Source organism: Bos indicus x Bos taurus, chromosome 11 (assembly GCF_003369695.1).
Source record: "Bos indicus x Bos taurus breed Angus x Brahman F1 hybrid chromosome 11, Bos_hybrid_MaternalHap_v2.0, whole genome shotgun sequence".
In the NCBI taxonomy this organism is placed as follows: Eukaryota; Metazoa; Chordata; class Mammalia; order Artiodactyla; family Bovidae; genus Bos; species Bos indicus x Bos taurus.
In genome coordinates, this window is record NC_040086.1 from 61,429,695 (window position 1) to 61,445,866 (window position 16,172).

Genomic DNA, 16,172 nt, shown 5'->3' on the forward strand with positions numbered 1-16,172 from the left:
CTCATCCTCTGCTGCCCTCTTCTCCTTTTATCTTCAATCTTTCCCTGCATCAGGGTCTTATCCAATGAGTTGGCTTTTGCATCACGTGGCCAAAGTATTGGAGCTTTACCTTTGGCATCAGTCCTTTCAATGAATATTCAGGGTTGATTTCCTTTAGGACTGACTGGTTTGATCTCTGTGTAGTCCAAGGGATTCTGAAGAGTCTTCTCCAACACCACAATTCAAAAGCATCAATTCTTCAGCGCTCAGCCTGTATGGTCCAACTCTCACATCTGTACATGACTACTAGAAAAACCACAGCTTTGACTATCTGGACCTTTGTCAGCAAAGCGATATCTTCATTTTTTAATACGTTGTCTAGGTTTGTCATAGCTTTCCTATCAAGGAGCAAGCATCTTTAATTTCATGACTGCAGTAACTGTCCACAGTGATTTTGGAAAGGAGTATAACAAGAATATATATTGTCATTCTGTTTATTTAACATATCCAGAATACATTATGCAAAACGCTGGCCTGGATGACACACACATACAAGCTGGAATCAAGATTGCCAAGTGAAATAAAAATAACCTCAGATATGCAAATGATGACACCCTAATTGTAGAAAGTGAAGAGGAACTAAAGAGCCTCTTGATGAAGGTCAAAGAGGAGAGTGAAAAAGATGGCTTGAAACTCAACATTCAAAAAACTAAGATTATGGCATCTGGTCCCATCACTCCATGGCAAACAGAAGCAGAAAAAGTGGAAGCAGTGACAGATTTTATTTCCTTGGGCTCCAAAATCACTGTGGACACTGACTGGGCTAAAGTGACAAAGTTAGTAGCATCTGCTGAGGAGGCAGAGCTTTAGGCTGGGACTCCCGAAGGACTACAGTCTTGATATAAGTATAAAATGGAAATACACTCTCAGACTGAAACTCAGCTTCAAATAAACTCAATTACAGAATAGATTAAAATGTAGTTTAACCTTTAACCTAACTATTATAGTTGCCAGAAACAAAGTAAATCCTTTCTGGAGGAAAATAACATCATACATAGTCTCAAATTATCACTAAACTTTTAAAATCTTATGTCCAAAATTCAATTTAAAAAAAGGTAAGAGTAAATAACTGCCAAACAACAGCAACAACCAAAAGGCTTACCAAAAAGGCATTAGTTTGGAGAAAAAGAGGAAAAATACACTAATAAAAGAGAAAAACGGAATAAATATAGTTAATACAAAGAAGGGCAAGAATGGTTAGATGAAAGAACATATAATAAGTCGGAGAAACAGAAAAGAAATAGTGTACTGTTATTTATGTCATATGTCAAACTAAATAATCCAGTTATAGACAGACTGCCTTTTCATTTTCTTGGTTGTTTCCTTTGCTGGGCAGAAACTTTTTGGTTTGACATAGTCCTGCTTATATATTTTAGCTTTCACTGCCTTTGCTTTTGGTGTCTTACTCAAAAAAAAATCACTGCCAAGACCATTGTCAAAGGGCTTTTTCTCAATGTTCTCTTCTAGGAGTTCTATGATTTCAGGTATTACATGTAACTCTGTAACCCATTTTGAGTTCTTTTTTGAGAGTGGACCCAGTTCCATTCTTTTGCATGAGGCTATCCAGTTTTCCCATCACCATTTACTGAAGAGACTATCCTCTCCCCATTGTGTGTTTCTGGTGCCCCTGTCAAAGGTTAGGAAACAGTATATGCATAGGTTTACTGCTAGGCTCTCTATTCTGTTCCATTGGTCTCTATGCCTGCTTTTATATGAGTATCATTAAAATATGGAATACAATGTCACCATTAAAGTAATGATATAGATCTATATTTATTTTACGAAAAACTGTCACTGTAACATTGTTGAATGAAAAACATTCTAGCTATAAATAAAAAGTTTACTATAGAGACTTACACAGAGAAATACTTTAAAGGATGTTCATTTCTGCAGAAGAAAATTCCAAGTGATTTTTTTAGTTTTTGTTCTTTATATTTTATGGTATTATTTTTTATTATTATTTAGTCCTATAATCAAAACATTTTATTTTCATCTAAGGGCTTCCTGAATCAACAATTTTGCTTACGAAGTATATTATCCTATATAGTCATGAAATTTAGGTCCTGTTTCAGGTTATTATTTCTTGCAACTGGCATGTAAAAGCCATCTCTTACTAGTAACAACACATGGTATCTCTTTAGTACTTCCCAGTTTACAGAGTACTTTCAATACAGTATCTGCACAGAGACTCAAAAACAATCTCAAAATGGATTAAAAACCTAAATATGACACCAGATACTATAAAACTCTTAGAGGAAAACATAGGCAAAATACTCTTGTGTAAATTGTGGCAATATTTTTTGGATCCATCTCATAAAGTGAAGAAAACAAAAGCAAAAATAAACAATTGGGACCTAATTAAACTTAAAAACCTTTGCACAGCAAAGAAACCATTCACAAAATAAAAAGGCAACCAGTAAACAGAGAAAATATTTGCAAATGATATGACTGGTAAGGGGTTAATATTCATATATCCCCTTGATCTAGCCTTGTTGTGGTGATGGGGCTTGCGTAACTCAGTGAATCTATGAGCCATGCTGTGCAGGGCCATCCAAGACAAATAGGTCATAATGATGTTCTGATAAAATGTGTCCACTGCACCTTATCTTTGACAAAGGAGGCAAGAATATACAATGGAGAAAAGTCAATCTCTTTAACAAGTGGTGCTGGGAAAACTCGTCATCCACTTGTAAAAGAATGAAACTAGAACACTTTCTAACACCATACACAAAAATAAACTCAAAATAGATTAAAGATCTAAACGTAAGACCAGAAAATATAAAACTCCTAGAGGAGAATATAGGCAAAACACTCTGACATACATCACAGCAGGATCCTCTATGACACACCTCCCAGAATATTGGAAATAAAAGCAAAAATAAATGGGACCTAATTAAACTTAAAAGCTTCTGCACAACAAAGGAAACTATAAACAAGGTGAAAAGACAGCCTTCACAATGGGAGAAAATAATAGCAAATGAAGCAACTGAAAAAGAACTAATCTCAAAAATATACAAGCAACTCCTACAGCTCAATTCCAGAAAAATAAATGATCCAATCAAAAAATGGGCCAAAGACCTAAATAGACATTTCTCCAAAGAAGACATACAGATGGCTAACAAACACATGAAAAGATGCTCAACATCACTCATTATCAGAGAAATGCAAATCAAAACCACAATGACGTACCATTTCACGCCAGTCAGAATGGCTACTATCCAAAAGTCTACAAGCAATAAATGCTGGAGAGGGTGTGGAGAAAAAGGAACTCTCTTACACTGTTGGTGGGAATGCAAACTAGTACAGCCACTATGGAGAAGAGTGTGGAGATTCCTTTAAAAAGTGGAAATAGAACTGCCTTATGATACAGCAATCTCACTGCTGGGCATACACACTGAGGAAACCAGAATTGAAAGGGACACGTGTACCCCAGTGTTCATCGCAGCACTGTTTATAATAGCCAGGACATGGAAGCAACCTAGATGTCCATCAGCAGATGAATGGATAAGAAAGCTATGGTACTTATACACAATGGAGTATTACTCAGCCATTAAAAAGAATACGTTTGAATCAGTTCTAATGAGGTGGATGAAACTGGAGCCTATTATACAGAGTGAAGTAAGCCAGAAAGAAAAACACCAGTACAGTATACTAACGCATATATATGGAATTTAGAAAGATGGTAACCATAACCCTGTATACGAGACAGCAAAAGAGACACTGATGTATAGAACAGTCTTTTGGACTCTGTGGGAGAGGGAGAGGGTGGGAAGATTTGGGAGAATGGCATTGTAACATGTATAATATCATATATGAAACGAGTCGCCAGTCCAGGTTCGATGCATGATACTGGACGCTTGGGGCTGGTGCACTGGGACGACCCAGAGGGATGGTATGGGGAGGGAGGAGGGAGGAGGGTTCAGGATGGGGAAAACATGTATACCTGTGGCGGATTCATTTTGATATATGGCAAAACCAATACAATATGGTAAAGTTAAAAAAAAAAAATGTGTCCACTGGAGGAGGAAATGGCAATCCATTCCAGTATTCTTGCCATGAGAACCCCATTAACAGTATGAAAGGCAAAAAGATATGACTCCTGAATATGAGTACCCCTAGTTGGAAAGTGTCCAGTATGGTACTGGGGAAGAGCAGAGGACAAATACTAATATAGCTCCAGAAAGAAGAAGGAGCTGGGCCAAACCAGAAATGATGCTCAGTTGTGAATATGTCTGGTGGTGAAAGTAAAGTCTGATGCTATACAAAACAATATTGCATAGGAACCTGGAATGTTAGGTCCGTGAATCAAGGTAAATTGGACGTGGCCAAGCAGGAGATGGCAAGAGTGAATATTGACATTTTAGGAATCAGTTAATTAAAATGGACAGGAGTGGGCAAATTTAATTCATGTAAACATTATATCTACTACTGTGGGCAAGAATACATTGGAAGAAATGGAGTAGCCCTCATAATTAACAAGAGTCTGAAATGCAGTACTTGGATGAAATCTCAAAAAGGAGAGAATGATCTCTGTTCATTGCCAAGGCAAACCTTATTCAATATCACAGTAATCCAAGTCTCTGCCCCAGCCACTGATGCCAAAGAAGTCGAAGCTGAAAGTTCTATGAAGATCTATAAGAACTTCTAGTACTAACATTAAAAAAAAAAAAAAAAAAAAAAAAGATGGCCTTTACATCATAGGGGATTGGAATGCAAAATTAGGAAGTCAAGAGATATCCAGAGTAATAGGCCAATTTGGCCTTGGAATACAAAATGAAGTAGGGCAAAGGCTTACAGAGTTCTGTCAAGGGAACATGCTGGTCATAGCAAACATCCTTTCCCAGTAACCCAAGAGATGACTTTACACATGGACATCACTAGATGGTCAAAACCAAAATCAGATTGATTATGTTCTTTGCAGCCAAAGATGGAGAAGCTCTATACAGTCAGCAAAAACAATACCTGGAGCTGACCATGGCTCAGATCATGAGTTTCTTATTGTAAAATTCAGGCTTAAACTGAAGAAAGTAGGGAAAACAAATAGGCTACTCAGTTATGACCTAAATCAAATCTCTTATGATTATACAGTGAAAGTAACAGATTCAACAGATAAGATGTGGTAGACAGAGTGCTTGAAGAACTATGGACAAGGTTCATAACACTGTACAGGAGACAGTGACCAAAAACATCCCAAAGGAAAAAAAAATGCAAGAAGGCAAAGTGGTTGTCTGAGGAGGTTTTTTAATAAATGCTGAAGCTTTTATTATAAATAAAAGGTTTTTTTTTAATATAAATAAAAATTGAAGAATGAAGAGAAGCAAAAGGCAAGTGAGAAAGGGAAATAAATACCCAACTAAATGCAGGGTTTCAGAGAATGGTGAGGAGAGATAAAAAGGCCTTCTTACATGAACAATGCAAAGGAATAGAGGAAAACAATAGAATGGAAAAGACTAGAGACCTCTTCAAGAAGACTAGAGATATCAACAGAACATTTCATGCAAGGCTGGGCATGATAAAGGATAGAAATGGTAAGGATCTAACAGGAGCAGGAGACATTAAGAAGAGGTAGGAAGAATACACAGAAGAACTATACAAAAAAAAGTCTTAATGACCCAGATAACCACAGTGGTGTGGTCACTCACCTAGAGCCAGACATTCTGCAGTGTGAAGTCAAGTGGGCCTTACAAAGCATTACTGCAAACAAAGGTAGTGGAAGTGACAGAATTCCAGCTGAGCTATTTCAAATCCTAAAGATGATGCTGTTAAAGTGTTGTACTCAATACGTGATGAAATTTGGAAAACTTAGCAGTGACCACAGGACTGGAAAAGATTAGTTTTAATTCTAATCCCACAGAAGGGCAATGCCAAAGAATGTTCAAATACTATACAAGTACACTCATTTCACATGCTAGCAAGGTTAGCTCAAAATCCTTCAAGCTTTCATTCAGCAGCACATGTACCGAGAACTTCCAGATGTAGAAGTTGGGTGTCAAAGAGCCAGAAGAACCAGAGATCAAATTGGCAACATTTGCTGGATCATGGAGAAAGCAAGGGAATTCCGGAGCCTCACTGACTAGATTAAAGCCTTTGACTATGTGGATCATAGCAAATTGTAGAAAATTTTTAAAGGGATGAATTTAGACTACCTAAGACTACCAGACCACCTTACATGTCTCCTGAGAAACTTGTATACCGGTCAGGAAGCAACAGTAAGAACCAGACATGGAACAATTGAGTGGTTCCAAATTGGGAAAGGAGTACCTCAAAGCTGTATATTGTCACCCTATTTATATAACTTATATGCAGAGTACATCATGTGAAATGCCAAGGTGGATGAATCACAAGTTGGAATCTAGATTGGTGGAAGAAATATCAACAGCCTTAGATCTGCAGATGATAGCACTCTAATGGCAGAAAGGAAGGAGGAACTAAAGAGCTTCTTCATGAAGGTGAAAGAGGAGAGTAAAAAAGCTGGCTTAAAAATCAGTAGTAAAAATCTAAGATTATAGCATCTGGTCCCATCACTTCATGGCAAACAGAAGGGGAAAAAGTGGAAGCAGTGACAGATTTTATGTTCTTAGGCGCCAAAATCCCTATGGATGGTGACTGCAGTCATGAAACCGAAAGACATTTCCTCCTTGGAAGGAAAACTATAACAAGCATAAACAGCATATTAAAAAGCAGAGACAGCACTTTGTCAACAAAGGTCTGTATAGTCAAAGCTATGTTTTTTCCAGTATTGAGTATGGATGTGAGAGTTGGACCTTTATGAAGGCTGAACACCAAAGAATTGATGTTTTCGAATTGTAGTGCTACAGAAGACTCTTGAGGGACTGCAAGGAGATCAAACCAGTCAACCTTAAAGTAAATCAACTCTGAACACTCATTGGAAAGACTGATGCTGAAGCTGAAGCTCCAATACTTTGGCCACCTGGCGGGAAAAGTGGACTGACTAGAAAAGATCCCAATGCTGGGAAAGACTGAAGGCCTATGAAGCAGGGGGTGGCAGAGGATGAGATGGTTAGGTAGCATCATTGACTCAGTGGACATGAAATTGAGCAAACTCTGGGAGATAGTGGAGGACACAGGAGCCTGTTGTGCTGCAGTCCATGGGGTCACAAAGAGTCAAACGCGACTTTGTGACTGAATGACAACATTCATAATATATATAAAGCTCCTATGACTCAACATCAAAAAACCCCCAAAATCTCGATTATAAAATAAGCAGAAGAATTGAATAGACAATTGCTTCAAAAAGGATATGCAGATGGCCAACAGGCACATGAAAGGATTCTCAGCATCACTAATCATCAGGGCAATGCAAATCAAAACCACAATGAGGTATCTCCTCACACCAGTCAGAAATGGCTATCATCAAGAAGAACACAACAGCTGTTGGTGAGGATGTGGAGAAACGGGAACCATCATACACTGTTGGTGAGAATGTAAATTGGTGCAGTCACTGTGGAAAACAGTATGGGGTTTCCTCAAAAAACTAAAAGTAGTACTACTAGCAACTCCACTCCTAGATATATATCCAAAAAACAAAACCCACTAATTTGTAAAAATACATGCACTTCAATGTTTATAGCAGCATTATTTACAATTACCAAGGTATTAGATAAATGAATATATATATATATGCATACCACTCAACCATAAATCAGAATGAAATTTTGCCATTTGAAGCACTATGGGTGGACTTGGAGGGCATCATGCTGAGTAAAATAAGTCAGAGGAAGACAAATACTGTATGATATCTAAAAACTACAGCAAACTAGTGAATATAACAAAAGGAGCAGACTTAAGGAACAAACTAGTGGTTACCACTTTGAAAAGGGAAGCAGGAGGGGCAGAAAGAAACAAATGGTTATTATGGGATTGTACGAAATCATCTGTGTGAAACTTAAAAATTGTAAATTGTTATAGAATTTAAAACCTCTTTTATTCAATTAAAAAAATCCAACATATGCTGCTACTGCTAAGTCACTTCAGTCGTGTCCGACTCTGTGCGACCCCATACACGGCAGCCCACCAGGCTCCTCCGTCCCTGGGATTCTCCAGGCTAGAGTGGGTTGCCATTTCCTTCTCCAGTGCATGAAAGTGGAAAGTGAAAGTGAACTCGCTCAGTTGTGTCCGACTCTTAGCAACCCCATGGACTGCAGCCTACCAGGCTCCTCCGTCCATGGGATTTTCCAGGCAAGAGTACTGGAGTGGGGTGCCATTGCCTTCTCCAACGTCTGGATAGGTACTATATTATCATCATTTACACATAAAACTCAAAAGTTACGGACTTTGAAGACAACTTATGACCCAAATTCCATGTATCTACCATTACACCTTCCCATTACACCCTTCCTTAACATGATCTGGATATAACAGAATAGAGTATACTTCCCAGAACTGAAAGAAAGCTGATGTAGCTGAGAGGTGAGAGTAGAGGGGCTGTAGATGCCACTTCAAGGAGTTAGAATTTACTCCAAAGGCGATAGAAGATGCTAAAAGGTTTTAAATATGGAAGAATGAAATTATAAATTATGATTGTTTTGACCAGGGGTCTGCAAACATATTTTGTAAAGCACCAGAGAGTAAATAGTTTAGGCTCTACAAGCCAGATAGTTTCCTGCAGCCACTCAACTCTGCCATCGTAAGGCAGTCATACACATTACATAAGTAAGTTTGGCTATGTTTCAATACCACATTTATGGATATGAAAATCTGAATTTGAATATCATGTATTTTTAATATCATGTATTTTAAAGTATATTGACACTTTTTATTTTATTTTTTTTAATGATTTAAAACTGTAAAAAGCCATTTGGGAGCTAAATTTGCTTGGTAGGCCATAGTTTGCTGACCCCTAATTTAGAAGATGATCACTTAGGCTATGTGTAAAAGTAGACAAAGAGGTACTTTCTGACTCATTTCATCAGGTCTAGTACCCACATACTTACTTTTTAATATTCAAGGTCTGCTCTATCATGCTATATATGTCTTTTATCTCTCTACCACCAACAGATATGCTAATGCAAAAAGAATATTCTCAGGTTAAGCATTACATTTTATTTGCGACCCCTTTGTGTTCAATGTAGTCATATTTTTCTTCTTTAAGGATGAGATATCTTAGGGGTAGAAGGTAATTTATAGGTAAGAATAGTACTGTTTGTTTTATAAATTTTTAAATGCAAAGAGGTAATAATTCTTAGTATGTAGGCTAGATCATAATTTAAATAGTAATAATTGATTAGAAAACATGATAAATTCTTTAGAAAATTTTAAAGTGGAGCATCAAATGTATATAGTAGATTCATAAGCTTAAATGGAACTTTAAGGCCTTAATCCTCTCTTAAGGCTTTTAATGCTTCTTAAAGACAGACCTTGGGCTATAAATAAAAAGTTACATATGAAGAATAAGGATATAGCATTTTGATTGTTCACTTTTACAAATAAAAAGGAAAGCAAAAGTATCTCTCTCATTTCCTTATTTTAGATTTTTATCTTTTACTAATAAAAATCCTCATGGGTTAAGGTTAGCCTATTAGTAGAAAGTCTGTTTGGCTTTAAACTAACATGGAGACTTTATATTGTTACTGCCTAGAAAGTGAAAGTGAAAGTGAAGTTGCTTAGTGGTGTCCGACCTTTTGTGATCTCATGGACTATAGCCCACCAGGCTCCTCCATCCATGGGATTCTCCAGGCAAGAGTACTGGAGTGGGTTGCCATTTCCTTCTCCAGAATTGAGACTAAATGCTGAAACAGATATGATTTGAAAAGAAGTTTGTAAGATGGCTATGATGAGTATCGGTGCGTGCTCTGTCGTGTCTGACTCTTTGCAACCCTGTGGACTTGTAGCCCACCAGGCTTTGATGATTATGTATTAGTTAATAGTTAATGTAGCATAAATTACAGAACAGTATAATAATACATTGGGAAATAAAGTTTATCAGACACTAAACATATAAATATTCATCTCTTTAGTTATTATTTTGGCTAGAAAGAAGGCTGGGACTACAGACATAAAAAAATAAGGAAATAGGAAGAAAATCTACCTTTATTGCTGAGTAGTGGCAGAGGTGAGGAGGAAATAAAGTGACAACGTCACTTGGGTCAGAAAAATCTAAGAAGTGTTGTAATTAAATTTCTGACACTGTGATGTATGAATGCATAGACTTTGGTGAAAATAATAAAATGTCCCCTTAATATACTAATATGCCTGATCAACGTGACCTAACAAAATACAGACAACCAGCAAATAGCAAAAGGTTCACACATTTGAAGTAATTAGATGTTTTCCCATGATCAATGAACGCACAAAGCACAGTTTAATTGAGTGATGCAAAATTAGAATTTAAACAGCAAACTCATTTCAAAGACAAGATAAACTAATATATGAACCCATATTAACATCTAAAGCATCAAAGCTTAAAGTACAAAATGTCTTCACTGTACAGAAGATTCAGATAAAAGAGCCTTCTCAAAGTTTTTATTGTTTTCCAGATTTTTTGACAGCAGTGGAATTTCTATGGAGCAGAATGTGCTGAAAATCAGGAACCCCACCTTTGTTTATCTGATCTCATTGTGGCAAAAGATCTTATAAAATAAGAACCTAATACAGAGCACAAAGATGTGTAAAAAACTAGTCTATTTTACTGTTCCATAATTAATAAGTTGAGGATTAAAGCATATTTGAACTTATTATATTCTCTTGGATCTACTTTGCACTGTGGTCACTTTAAAAATATAAGTGAGAACATTCAAACTGTTACTTCTCACTAAAACCTAAGGGACAAACTGAGCACATTCAAGATCTCAGCGACATGTCTTGTCCTGTGTCCTGGTTTCTGAAGCTGTACTTCTATAGGGAATGGATTAGAAAAAATTTAAGCTTATTAGATACAAAGGTGTCATCCTCTCACATCAAAGTACAGGAGGAGAGACATTCAAGAATTATAAATTCTTAGAAAACATAAAAAATCCTTTGGGTCTGGCAAGGAAAATGTCAGCAAGTCAAAAGAGGCTAGATGGCTATTGACCAGTTTCATGAAGGCAAAGCTGCAAGCCAAGATGGAATAAATGCTTTCCCACCATGTGTTGAAGGCACAAATGACACTAATCCTTTTTAATGGTCACAAAAGCTGACAACTTACTCAGCGTTAGAACTGAAAGCACAAAATCATCCCAAGGAATGACTCACCATAAACAGGTCACGAGCACCAATGTCAACAGCTAACAGAAATGCCTTTTCAAATCTTTGGTACCTGTAAGGAAGTAATGTTATATGTTGTGAACAAAACTATAGAAGAGGAGACAGCAGTTTGTTTAATGTACTTATATGCTATTGTTTTTGTTCTGATAAAAATATTCTCAAACAGTAGGGACTTCACCTGCTGGGATCTTCCCTATGTGAACTCTTATTTTATTTAGGAGGTGCTGATGCACACAGCCTGTGCAGGGGTTCAGTGTAACTGTCAAGCACAAACATAATCAGATTCAGTTCACTTCAGTTCAGTTGCTCAGTTGTGTCTGACTCTGCGACCCCATGAATTGCAGCATGCCAGGCCTCCCTGTCCATCACCATCTCCCGGAGTTCGCTCAAACTCACGTCCATCGAGTCGGTGATGCCATCCAGCCATCTCATCCTCTATCATCCCCTCTTCCTCCTGCCCCCAATCTGTCCCAGCATCAGAGTCTTTTCCAGTGAGTCAACTCTTTGCATGAAGTGGCCAAAGTACTGGAGTTTCAGCTTTAGCATCATTCCTTCCAAAGAAATCCCAGGGCTGATCTCCTTCAGAATGGACTGGTTGGATCTCCCTGCAGTCCAAGGGACTCTCAAGAGTGTTCTCCAACCCCACAGTTCAAAAGCATCAATTCTTCGGCACGCAGCCTTCTTCACAGTCCAATTCTCACATCCCTACATGACCACTGGAAAAACCATAGCCTTGACTAGACAGACCTTTGTTGACAAAGCAATGTCTCTGCTTTTCAGTGTGCTGTCTAGATTGGCCATAACTTTGTCACCATCTGCAGTGATTTTGGAGCCCAAAAAAATAAAGTCTGACACTGGTTCCACTGTTTCCCCATCTATTTCCCATGAAGTGATGGGACCAGATGCCATGATCTTCGTTTTCTGAATGTTGAGCTTTAAGCCAACTTTTTCACTCTCCTCTTTTTAGTTCCTCTTCACTTTCTGCCATAAGGGTGGTGTCATCTGCATATCTGAAGTTATTGATATTTCTCCCGGCAATCTTGATTCCAGCTTGTGCTTCTTCCAGTCCAGCCTTTCTCATGATGTACTCTGCATAGAAGTTAAATAAGCAGGGTGACAATATACAGCCTTGATGTACTCCTTTTCCTATTTGGAACTAGTCTGTTGTTCCATGTCCAGTTCTAACTGTTGCTTCCTGACCTGCATACAGGTTTCTCAAGAGGCAGGTCATGTGGTCTGATATTGCCATCTCTTGAAAGTGTCACAATAACCAGATCAGGTGCTGCTAAATGTAGAGAAATGATAGCTTAGGAAATACATTTCCTCATTATATTTTCCTTTGTTGTATTTTGTTGTGTAAGTGGAAAGTAGGAGGATATGGACAATACAGCAGGATAAGAACAATTAATAAATCATGGATTTATATTAAAAGTTGAGAAGTCAAATGTTGAAGTTTTACAAAACTCTCACATTAGTGATCTGGGGTAAAAACATCCCCTGCTGTTGTAAATGAAAATAATAAGTGGTTTCTAAGTATTTTAAAAAGGTATTATTTTTCTACTATTTCATCACAATCATACTATCTTTCCCTGACGTATAACTAAGAATTTTCTTTGTGAGGACAAACTTTAGTTTACATCAATTACCTCTACAGAAAATTTAAAGTCCTGAGAGAAAAGCATGTCATGAACATATAATTTGCACAGGATTTTGGAATAAAAGGTCGTCTATGCTGAAACTTACACAGATGTAACAATCAGTTTTTCTGACTCAAGAAACAAGCAGATATATAACCAAGTTCTGTTCTATATTGTGAAATATGATGGTATAAAATATACTAAGTTTTCACATAAAACATAGCAGAAATGGGGAATATTATTACTAAGAGTATATAAAGTTTATTAGTGAAATAGCTAATATAATTAAAATTCAAACAAGGCTTATTATTATTCCATATGAGCTGGTAGGCCAGAAACTGAAACACTTTGTAATTTCCATACTGTGTTTGGTAGCTGTTCTCCCATCTACTCTCTGGTTCTTCTTACTGGTATCTCCAGTATTTGCTGAATCCTTTTCAACTGTGGACGATCAGAAGAAAATTGTGTTCATATTTGTTCCAGGAAAATGGCTGACTCTATATATTCAGTGGACGTGGGTTGTAATAAGGAAGAGGACAGATCAGCAAGTTGTACTGTTAATACTATTCATAGATTTACTGCCATTTTGCATTTGTTCCCATCCACTATATTGAAACTTTTCTAGCAATAGTAATTATTCATCCTCTAAGATAAGTGTGCTCTTTTGGCCACATCTGATCCTATTAACTTACCCTACTTGAAACCCCCTTTCTTTGCATTTGGAGATCCATTCTTGCATTTGGAGAGTCATCTTTTGTTTTCTCAATTCTTAGATTTCACCTTCTTAGTCTCCTTTTTAAGTTAAGTTTTCACCCGCCCCGCCCTCACGTCCAAGATGGTGGCGCTCTACTGCGGTGGCGGGCTCAGGCCTCTGATGCTGTCCTGGAGCCGGGATCTGCCGTGCATCTGGCACGCCCTGCATACCTCCGTGGTTTGCTTCAAGAACCGGGTGGCCCGAGTCCGAGTGGACAAGGGGAACAAACCAGTGACCTACGAGGAAGCGCATGCGCCTCACTACATCGCCCACCGCAAGGGCTGGCTGTCACTGCATACAGGTAACCTGGATGGGGAGGACCACGCTGCCGAGCTAACAGTGGAAGATGTTTTCCTTCGCAAATTTATGCTGGGCACCTTCCCAGGCTGCCTGGCTGACCAGCTTATTCTGAAGCGCTGGGCTAATCAGGTGGAGATCTGTGCCCTGGTCCTGAGGCAGCTACCTGCACACAAGTTCTACTTCCTTGTGGGCTACAGTGAGACCCTGCTGTCCCACTTTTACAAGTGTCCTGTTCGTCTGCACCTCCAAACTGTTCCCTCAAAGGTTGTGTATAAGTATATGTAGGACATACATTAAGCTTTTTACATCAAGCCTGCGAAGGACAGAAACTTGTGAAAATGGACTGAAGTAGAAATAGGGGAAATACATCCCCTCAGATTTCTGAGACTTTGTCTTCAGAGTTGCTACTGAATAAATAGACTGTCCATGTTGTCTTGCTTCTTTGTCTGTCTAGAGAACTAGAATAGGGTCTTTGAGGATGCTCCAGGGTTCCCAAGAAGGCTGCCAGTTACCTGAGGTTTAGGTAATAGCTATGGTTCAGTGCATATCCTGTGCCAGTCACTGTGTCAGGAACTTTACCTGAAGTTCTTTGTTTTCTCTTAAAATGGAAAGATTCATTTTTGGAGATTATAAAGCAGTTATTTTTCTAAAAACCTTTTTCAATTTAAGTCTGAATTTTGTAATAAGGAGTTCACAATCTGAGCCACAGTCAACTCTTGGTTGTGTTTTTGCTGACTGTATAGAGCCTCTCCATCAGCTGCAAAGAATATAATCAACCTGATTTTGGGGGGGGGGGGGAAAGTTTTCTCTGCCTGTTCCATGAAGGAGCAAGCAGTAACCTACTCAGATAGGGTTACTACCTCAGTAACCCTAACTGCTCATATGGCATTGATACATCAAAGACACACATCTCTAGTATCCATTTATTTCTGGAGCTCTAAACTCTTTCGTTCCAGGTATCTCAAATTTAACATGTCTAGTATGTCCATTGACATACCAATTTGGCAACCATATATGTGATTCATTGGAATTGGTAAATATGAAATTAAGGTGAGCAGCTTAGGAGGTACAGTTCCTTCTAGGTAAGAGGTAGTGATTCACATTATGATAAAATGAAAGAACTGGCATTGGCATCTGGTAGTATAATCAACCAAAAATACCAAAGGGTGCTCCCAACTAGATCGCTTATAAAATACATTTAAAGTACAACATAAGACTCTTAAAAAAAAAGGGAAATTTCCAAGGATAACACATTTTCAATAAAAAAATTAACCAACTAACCAAAGTTCCTTGACTGAAACTAGGATCCATAAGCAGAGATCAAAAATGGGGGAAAAGGGCAGAACTACTCTGGCCATGACCCTCAGAAAACTGACCCTTGACCAAGTCTTAAGGTAAAGGTGCTTAACTTGAGACTTCTGATTAAGCCAGGGGCTAAAATGATCCCAAGGTTTAAGTGCCCTTAACATCGGCAAAGTAAAAAGAAAATTCATGTCTGGATTAAAGCACTTTTGATACAAGTCACCAGAATTGCCATAAATTAAAACAAGTATGAGCTCACACTGAAACATTACTAAATACAAAAGAAACAAGCTACTGTGATGGGAAATTAGAAAATAAACAACAGATTTACTTCTCCCTGGATTTCAGATGATTGAATTATTAAAGTTAGAATGTAAAACAGTTCAGCATATTTAAAGAAATAATGATGGGGCCATGAAAATAAGCTTACAACAGGATATATTAATAATAAAAGTGTTACCCAGTAGATTTTTTAAGAAATAAAAATAGAACTTTTTTTTTTAATAGAACTTTTGGAAATGAAAAATTGAAGTTAAATAATTTGGTATAAAGAGAGAATTAGTGAAATAAAAGAGGCATAAGTAAGGAATTACACAAAATGTTAAAGAGACAAGAAAAAAAAATATAAAGGGAAGTTAGCAATACAAAGAACATGGAAGTTAGCAAAACAGAGAACATGGAAAAGTCTAACACGTCTAATCAGGTAATAAGGTAAATGCGGACAATTTTCCAGAGCTGATAAATGAAATGAATCAATAAACACAAGAGGGACAATATATATCAATCAGGATACAGTGAAAAGAATCTATAATTATGCAAATATACAATGAAGATGCAGAACTCTAAAAATAAAAAGGTCTTAAAAAGCAAGAGAAAAGACAGGTCACTTATAAAGAAGATAACCTACAAACAGACTGAGACCAGACCTCTCAATG

At 37.6% G+C, this 16,172-nt stretch overlaps 2 protein-coding genes across 4 annotated transcripts in view; one reads left to right on the forward strand and one right to left on the reverse strand.

The window, feature by feature from the left end:
- WDPCP (WD repeat containing planar cell polarity effector) overlaps positions 1-16,172 on the reverse strand; it is a 293,475-nt gene that overhangs the window by 45,901 nt on the left and 231,402 nt on the right. For 2 of the 3 annotated variants that reach the window (XM_027555613.1, XM_027555617.1), the window contains exon 13: positions 11,233-11,296. The exons of the other annotated variant lie outside the window; for it this stretch is intronic. In XM_027555613.1, the coding sequence (XP_027411414.1) occupies positions 11,233-11,296 (64 nt within the window). The remainder of the gene's footprint in view (positions 1-11,232; positions 11,297-16,172) is intronic. 3 annotated transcript variants of the gene reach the window in all.
- On the forward strand, positions 13,683-14,367 carry MRPS24 (mitochondrial ribosomal protein S24). The gene has a single exon (XM_027555619.1). It carries the CDS (start codon positions 13,717-13,719, stop codon positions 14,218-14,220), a length of 504 nt encoding a protein of 167 aa, XP_027411420.1. The 5' UTR covers positions 13,683-13,716; the 3' UTR covers positions 14,221-14,367.